This window comes from Xenopus tropicalis, chromosome 4 (genome assembly GCF_000004195.4).
Source record: "Xenopus tropicalis strain Nigerian chromosome 4, UCB_Xtro_10.0, whole genome shotgun sequence".
In the NCBI taxonomy this organism is placed as follows: Eukaryota; Metazoa; Chordata; class Amphibia; order Anura; family Pipidae; genus Xenopus; species Xenopus tropicalis.
The window spans coordinates 21,689,899-21,698,247 of record NC_030680.2 but is presented as its reverse complement, the minus strand read 5'-3'; the positions used below and the strand labels follow the sequence as shown (position 1 = coordinate 21,698,247).

Genomic DNA, 8,349 nt, shown 5'->3' with positions numbered 1-8,349 from the left:
TGTCATCAGAGTTAATTTTGTTCCCAAAGGTGGAAGGGAGAGTAAAACTTGGCAGATTTCTAGTATTGCTGTACAGGGGCATTAAAGGCAAAGTATTTGTATATTTCTATGTATCATGATTATTTATGTATTTACTGTAGAGTATAATGAGTCAGTGATCCTTATACCTCTTTCCTTCCCACTCTGATCACTGGCCATTCACTATGCAACAGTGCAACAACCCCAGCAACAAAGCAGTTCAACTGCACCCAGGGCCGCCATCAGGGGGGCACAGGGGGTAGAGTCGTCCGGGGCCCGGACGATTTTAACTTTAAAAGGGGGCCCGGCTGTCCTAAAGTTTTCTTAGGAGCCCGGACCACCTTTAATGAATTCCGGGCCCTGTCATTGGTGGTCAGCGGGTGATCCTATTGGTCGCGCCCCGTGTATTTATGCACGTCAGTAAGCACGGGGCGCAACCTTATAAAAGCGCCTGTCTTCCTTCAGCACTCAGAAGTGCCGAGGTGTTGTGCAGGAAGGACGTCGCCGGAGGAGTCCAAAGCCGCCGCTGAAGATGCTGAAGATGCCGGTGGAGCCGAACAAGACGCGGGGGGCCCTGCTGGCTACCAGTGTACTGGGGGGTGGGGCACAGCTGGCTACCAATGTACTAGGGGGGCCTGCTGGCTACCAATGTACTAGGGGGACCCTGCTTGCTACCAATGTACTAGGGGGGCCCTGCTGGCTACCAGTGTACTAGGGGGGCCCTGCTGGCTACCATGTACTAGGGGGGCCCTGCTGGCTACCAATGTACTAGGGGGGGCACAGCTGGCTACCAATGTCTCATGTCTGTGAGTCCTTTTTACTGGTGGGAGAGGGGCCCAGAAAATTTTGTTGTGAGGGGCCCCGTGATTTGTGATGGCGGCCCTGACTGCACCACAATAGAACTTGCTAAGCAAACTGGGTTTATACACAGCCTATTAATATATTGTATTCACCATAAACACACTGTAATGCTCTTTTCTCTATTAAAGCGACACCCCCAGAAGCAGAATTGGGTTCTACAGCTCCGAGCAGTCACTTTCATTCTGACCAATAGGCACATGTGTCTGCGTTGATACATGTGTCCGTTTGGTTAATCTGCCCCACCTTGTTTATCGCCCCCCCCCATGTTTATTCGCATTCGCATGTTTGATTTGTGTGTTGAGTCCCGTGTTCTATATCTGCAGGCTCAGTACTATGGGGAGATTGGCCTCGGCACCGCCCCTCAAAACTTCACTGTTGTGTTTGACACGGGATCCTCCAACCTCTGGGTGCCTTCCGTCCACTGCTCTATGCTCGATATTGCTTGCTGTGAGTAACCCCAGGAGCTGCAACAGTTGGTTTCTCCCTGCAATGAATTCTACTTTCTGTAAATGCCATACTCATATGAGCAATAATATTTCTATATTTTATATTGACCTGTGTGGCCTCAGATCTTGATTGGGCTGACCCACTCGAGCGATTTAATTGGCCAGCAATCTGCACATTTGTCTCAGGGCTATGCCTGCGCTGAGCCTTCTCTCTTTGTGCCGCAGGGATGCACCATAAGTACGATTCTTCCAAATCCTCCACCTACGTGAAGAATGGCACAGCGTTTGCTATCCAGTATGGCACTGGGAGCCTCTCTGGATATCTGAGTAAAGACACTGTAACGGTGAGTCAGGCGCAAGTATATGGCCTCAAGTAGGTTTTTGTGGCCCCCAGCATGCCCAAGATATCCATAGACCGCTTTGTACTTATTCTTTTATAATACATTGTCCCTCAGTTATTTAAAATAAGGGATAATTGACCCATGAAATGGATTACAAACTAGAGCAAACCCATGGGCCAGATTTTATTTCAAGTTTAAAGGACAGTAAGGGTGTTTGTGCCAGAGTAGATGGACTGTCGTATGAATGAGTTCATGTCGCAGTGTATTGAGTATTGATTGGCTTTCAGCCTGCCGTCTAACCCGCCTTCTCTCTCCCTCGCGCAAACAGATCGGAAACCTGGCCGTAAAAGGGCAGATTTTTGGAGAAGCTGTAAAGCAGCCGGGGGTCACCTTCGTAGCTGCCAAGTTTGACGGCATCTTGGGCATGGCGTACCCCGTAATCTCTGTGGATGGGGCCCCCCCTGTGTTTGACAACATCATGGCTCAAAAGCTGGTGGAGTCCAACATCTTCTCTTTTTACTTGAACCGGTGAGAAAGCTGCTGTTAATATGGGGCATATGGGGGTCTAAATGGGTGAGCCCAGACTGAAGCAAGCAAACTACACACCCTAGGAAGTCTAGGCTACTAGTGGCCCTCTACCTGCTTATGTTATACCTTCTCTTCTCCCCAGCACTCCTTCCATTACCCCGCATTCCAAATTTGCTGTTCTTCTTTGTCCTTTACTGTCCCCCCATATTCCTCTCCCCCATAGCATTATAAACAGTCCTGTATCCTTATTCCATGACACTGGTAGGGTTAGAAATGCTCAGTGCACATGGTATGTTCCCAAGGTGAATAAAAGGCAGATAACTCCTTCTTATACCCACATTACCCTTGAGCATTCTGACTTTTTATGATGGTTACTAATTAACCAAGGTTGATTACCTTTCTGTACTTCGAACTAAATATTATTTAATATATTGGGAATGGAATGAGTTTCTACATGAGGGAACCCACATTATAACATGTCATTCTTAATCGGGCTTTATACCCAAAATAGGAAACCTCAAGCTGGAAAAAAAGTCACAGGTTGCATAGCAGATAATGGATTATCTCTGTAAAACACCATTGTATATTTCAGATCTTATGTATTATCTGCTATGAAAGCTGAGGCTTTTTTCATATTGACTCAGATTGAATGGCTGCCCCCTTAGCTACACAGCAAGTCATTTATATAATTTAAATAAGCTATAGTAGTGATTCTGAAGCAAACACACCAATTTTACCAGTGCAGGGACTTTAATCACTTGAAAATACTTTCATTTTTTGGTATTACTCTTCCTATAAGGGCAGATACCAAATAATCTCTACTTAAAATGAAGGAGCATTTCTTAAGGATCCTGATTGCCCTACCTCCATTTATGATTTTGGCTAGGGTTATCCAATGCAACTAACAATGATTTACCCTCTCCAATATGGCTGCTCTAGCTAACTACAACCTATCAGAACAGTTTCCTGGAAAGTTCCTAATCCTAAATCATTTGCTACTTTTTTTTATCCTTTAGAAATCCTGACACTCAGCCTGGAGGGGAGTTGCTGCTAGGAGGCACAGACCCCAAGTACTACACTGGAGATTTCCACTACCTCAGCGTGACTCGCAAGGCCTACTGGCAGATTCACATGGACCAGTAAGTGTTAAATGCTTTGACACTATGATTCACTGCTCAGAGCTCCCTTGTGTAGATATAACAATTTGTTCAGTTGGTGCCCAGTCACATTAGGCCGACGGGGCCCCTCGACCCAAAACCGCTGCCTTCCTCCCTCGTGGCTGGCTGGGGTTTGTGGGCCCCCAGACTCCACTGCTGCCCAGGGTCTGACCAGGTGTACATGGGAGGGCAGGAATTTGCACCCATAACCTTTACCCTCCTCCCTCCCTTCTGGCTTGGATCTGCAGGCGGGAAATTGCAATGGGGCATTGGGGGGGAGTTTAAATGGCCGGAGGGGAAAGCTTGCAAAGAGGATGAGCGTGGTAGACCCTGGACACCCAGTCCAACACTGATGATATCAGTCTGATCTGTTGTTCCTTATTACTACATGCTGTATTTAACTACACAAGAGATGCCCAGTTTGACCAACTGTTCCTGACTCTAACCCACCCATTCCGAACCTGAAATCAAGCCTTTTATGCAACCAGTGACTTCTGTTTATCCCCCCCCCACCCCCTCAATCTTATACTGCCAATGGTCTCCTTTGTAGCTTCCCATATTTCTAATCGAGGTAAACTCCTAGTGAGGAAAGTTTCCCTAATGGTTAAGTTAAATTTAGGGATTAAGCCAGTGTTTAATGTAATGTAGTGCACTAGGTGGTCCATAGTTGACTCTCCATGGTGTTTCTTCTACAGGTTGGGCGTTGGGGATCAGCTCACCCTATGCAAGGGCGGCTGTGAGGTCATTGTTGACACCGGGACATCACTGATCACTGGTCCTTTGGAGGAAGTGACAGCCCTACAGAAAGCTATTGGTGCCGTCCCATTAATCCAGGGACAGGTAAAATTTTGTATATATTAGAGCAACAGCCAACATGGTGTACATTTGTGACCCTTTTCCACCTCTATTTGCTCCCTGTTATAGTTAATGGGAATCTCTCGGCTTATGGCACACACAACTGGAGAGATTGAGGTTTTTCAGTTTCCATTATCTGTAATGGGAGGCAGATTGAGACAATTTGCAGCTACAAAACAGCCATTTGCACCATTGATTCTATGTCCTCAGCCTGAGTAGAATGAATCACCGGTGTGATTTGTTTTGCAGTATATGGTGCAGTGTGATAAGGTCCCCACATTGCCGGTTATCAGCCTGACACTAGGAGGACAAGTTTACACCCTGACAGGAGAACAGTATATAATGAAGGTGAGTACATTTAGTTGCAGTGAATGGGGAAGGGGATTCGTTAGCAGTAACTACACTGTATATGCTAGGGGTTTATTCTTACTGTGGGGGTGTGAGGCATGGCAGCGCACATCAGTATAGTATAAGAGAGTTTGTGACGGCACAATGGACATTGCTGTCATGACGTTGACTGTTTTCTCTCACGCTTTCCTCCCTAAAGGTATCCCAGCTGGGCAGTACCATCTGCCTCAGTGGCTTCATGGGTCTTAACATCCCTCCTCCAGCCGGACCCCTTTGGATACTTGGAGACGTTTTCATTGGCCAGTATTACAGCGTTTTTGATCGAGCTAATAACCGTGTTGGATTTGCTAAGGCTAAGTGATATCCCCGTCACCAAGAATAATGATATCAGAGCAATAGTTACTCCTGCCAGACTACTGCAATTATTAACCTGTTCCACTGACTACAGAGCCCCCAAGCGCAGATCCTGCCAGCCACCAGGTTTTTAGGTTTTTTGATCACCCTTACGCACAAAACCCTGAGGGCAAGGCACTGCTCTGATACTTGTGTTGTGTAGGAATCATAGGAAGTCTTAGCCAAATGGCTATTGCTCAGTCAAGTGCTTCCTGCACTGAAATATTTAACCCCTACCTTCCAAAAAGTCTCAGATCAATGGATCCTAGCCGCTCCGGCAGAGAAGGACCTGTGACAGGAGCCAGATGGTTTGACCATTACACAAGTGTAGGCAAGATCATCAGACAAGGCTCATTGGTACTTGTTTAATGTAAAGGGCAAGTAATCACTAAATTGCACGTGATTTACATCCTCTAGTGTGGGTCAAAAAAAAATGTCGACCATACTGTAACCCGTCTGCTCTCAACCCACACCCCACCTAGGAAGGCAGCTGCATTTATAGACCTGTGTCGACCCGCATATGCTGCGGAGGTCGGCCCATTTACGAGTCAACCTCCTCTCTGCTGCATGTAAGTAAAAGCTGTACTTTTAAGGATATCCTAACCAGGCCTGGACTGGGAGTCAAAATAGGCCCTGGCATTTCAAGTACGTAGAAGCCCGAACAGCCCCACAGCTTCTCCTTGACATAAATAGGAATGGTGCAAGTCACCTTGAGGTTATTGCAACTGGGCATTTTCAGGGAATAAGCTCTGGTCCTTGCCTGCTGCTATTAATGTGAAGTTGCCCATAGCAAGCAGAGGGCGCTACTAGTAGCAGCTTTCAAATCAGCTCATGTGCTTCCGGCCCTTAAAGTGGCCATAAACGTTAGGGGAGGTCGCCAAACGAGTGGATCTTCACCCAATGTGCCCACCTAAGGTGGGAGATATTGGGCTAATTCGATTGTTTGGCCTTAGGCCAAAACAATCAAATGAAATAGCAGGTATGTGGGCCGTCGGAGCGAGGACTTCATCAACAAGCTGATATGGTCCCTGATTCGAGGTGAAAATCAAATCTGCCTCATCAATTTTAGGCCAGATATCAGGGAGGTAGGCCCGTCGGGGGTGCACATACTTGGGCAGATAAGTGGCTCAATCAGTCTGAAGGACCCAAATCAGCTGAAATCTGCCCGTGTATGTGCACCTTTAGGCATCTCCAGTCTGAGAACTAGTAATGTAGCCGGGTTATCAAATGACTGGTCAGAACTAAAGCAAGGAGGCAAACGCTGTCTGACACATGAGGGAACTGGAGTTAAAATGTCAGGATATTGGCTACTTGCCCTTTAACTGAAAGATTATGTAATGACTTTTAGACATGCTAAATTATTTTGTATCTGGAAATAATATCCTGTTAACCCTTTCCCCCATCCCCCCTCTACCAATACTTGTAGAAGAAATATTTGTTTTTCCAAAGTGTGAGATATCTGATGGGAACTTCCAATAAAGAGTGAAATAAGAGATTTGTGTCTCTGCTCGTCGTTTCTTGTAATGGGCTATACAATTTCCCAGGGTTCTAATGAGCAGCTCTTTGGCAGAATTGTTGGAGACAATGTTTTTGGAAAGGGGGTAGGCACAGACTGGGATTGCGGCACATCTCTTTTATTACCACCCTTAGCCCTCCAACTGTCTCATAATCCCTTTAAAAGAAGCAACAGGAGGTGTGGCTTAGGAGTCTAAGAAATATTGTCTGGTTATTGGGGGACTAACAAGCCAAATGGAGCCCCATAATGGAACTCATTTGTACCAAGACCCCCATGGTTTCTCACAGCCTGTAGGGAGAGAGACACCATAACATTATCTCAGAATAATTATTCCCCATTAGAATTCATATTCTTCCTATTCTGCCTGACATGTCTAACAAAATCCATGATGGTGAGCTGCTGTGACAGCTTTGAATGCCTGGATCAGTACTACTATAAACATGATTTTTAGGCTGGTTCACTGATAACGTTCATGATATTGCCCTTTAATTAAGTTAAATTAAAAATGAACATTGTTTCAAACATTGATCCCCAACCAGTGGCTCCTGAGCAACATGTTGCTACTGATTCTTGAAGTAACTTTTTTGAGGACTTATAGTTCAGCTATACTCTTTTGTACAACTTTCCACCAGAAATTTTTTTTGACCCTGAGTTAATCCACTTTTGTATGTGTTTCACATGATTTTAAATACACAATGACTATTAAAACCATTGAGGTACAGGTATGGGACCTGTTATCCAGAATGCTTGGGACCTGGGATTTACCGTAATTCGGATCTCCTACCTTAAGTCTACTGAAAAAATTATTTAAACAGTAATTAAACCCAATAGGATTGTTTTGCCTCCAATAAGCATTAATTATATCTTAGTTGGGATCAAGTACAGGTACTGTTTTATTATTACAGAGAAAAGGGAATCATTTAACCATGAAATAAACCCAATAGGGCTGTTCTGCCCCAATAAGGGGTAATTATATCTTAGTTGGGATCAAGTACAGGTACTGTTTTATTATTACAGAGAAAAGGGAATCATTTAACCATTAAATAAACCCAATAGGGCTGTTCTGCCCCAATAAGGGGTAATTATATCTTAGTTGGGATCAAGTACAGGTACTGTTTTATTATTACAGAGAAAAGGAAATAATTTAACCATTAAATAAACCCAATAGGGCTGTTCTGCCCCCAATAAGGGGTAATTATATCTTAGTTGGGATCAAGTACAGGTACTGTTTTATTATTACAGAGAAAAGGGAATCATTTAACCATTAAATAAACCCAATAGGGCTGTTCTGCCCCAATAAGGGGTAATTATATCTTAGTTGGGATCAATTACAAGTACTGTTTTATTATTACAGAGAAAAGGGAATCATTTAACCATTAAATAAACCCAATAGGGCTGTTCTGCCCCCAATAAGGGGTAATTATATCTTAGTTGGGCTCAAGTAGAGGTACTGTTTTATTATTACAGAGAAAAGGGAATCATTTTTAAAAATGTGAATTTTTTTATTAAATTGGTGTCTATGGGAGATGGCCTTTCCATAATTCTGAACTTTCTGGATAAGGGGTCCGATACCTGTAATTATATCAATGCCGGCAAAAATGGGAGAGAAATCACAATAACCCGAAAAACAGCAGAGAGCAGCAGCTCCAGTACGAATGGAGAATTTTTTTTAACTTTAATTTTTTTTATCAAAGAAAAAGAAATCTGAAACCTGACGAGCTTCTGTATAAGTAAATGAGAGGTGTATTTTCAACTTTTTTTTTATTCAAGATTGTGCAGACTCATTGAAAATGAATGGATGCAATTTCATTACAGTTGAGTTTTTCATTGTGCATGTAGTAGCCATGCTGACAGATTTCCCCATATTAAATAAACCACCAAACATT

At 44.2% G+C, this 8,349-nt stretch overlaps 1 protein-coding gene across 1 annotated transcript; it reads left to right on the top strand.

Annotated features, from left to right (window-relative positions):
• The first annotated feature begins 1,160 nt into the window (after nucleotides 1-1,160).
• LOC101735147 (cathepsin D) lies at nucleotides 1,161-4,930 on the top strand. Its single transcript, XM_031900745.1, has 7 exons — nucleotides 1,161-1,326; nucleotides 1,551-1,669; nucleotides 1,995-2,194; nucleotides 3,211-3,333; nucleotides 4,047-4,191; nucleotides 4,456-4,554; nucleotides 4,754-4,930. The coding sequence occupies exons 1-7, from the start codon at nucleotides 1,161-1,163 to the stop codon at nucleotides 4,913-4,915; spliced, it is 1,014 nt and encodes a 337-aa protein (XP_031756605.1). The 3' UTR covers nucleotides 4,916-4,930.
• Nucleotides 4,931-8,349: the final 3,419 nt, after the last annotated feature.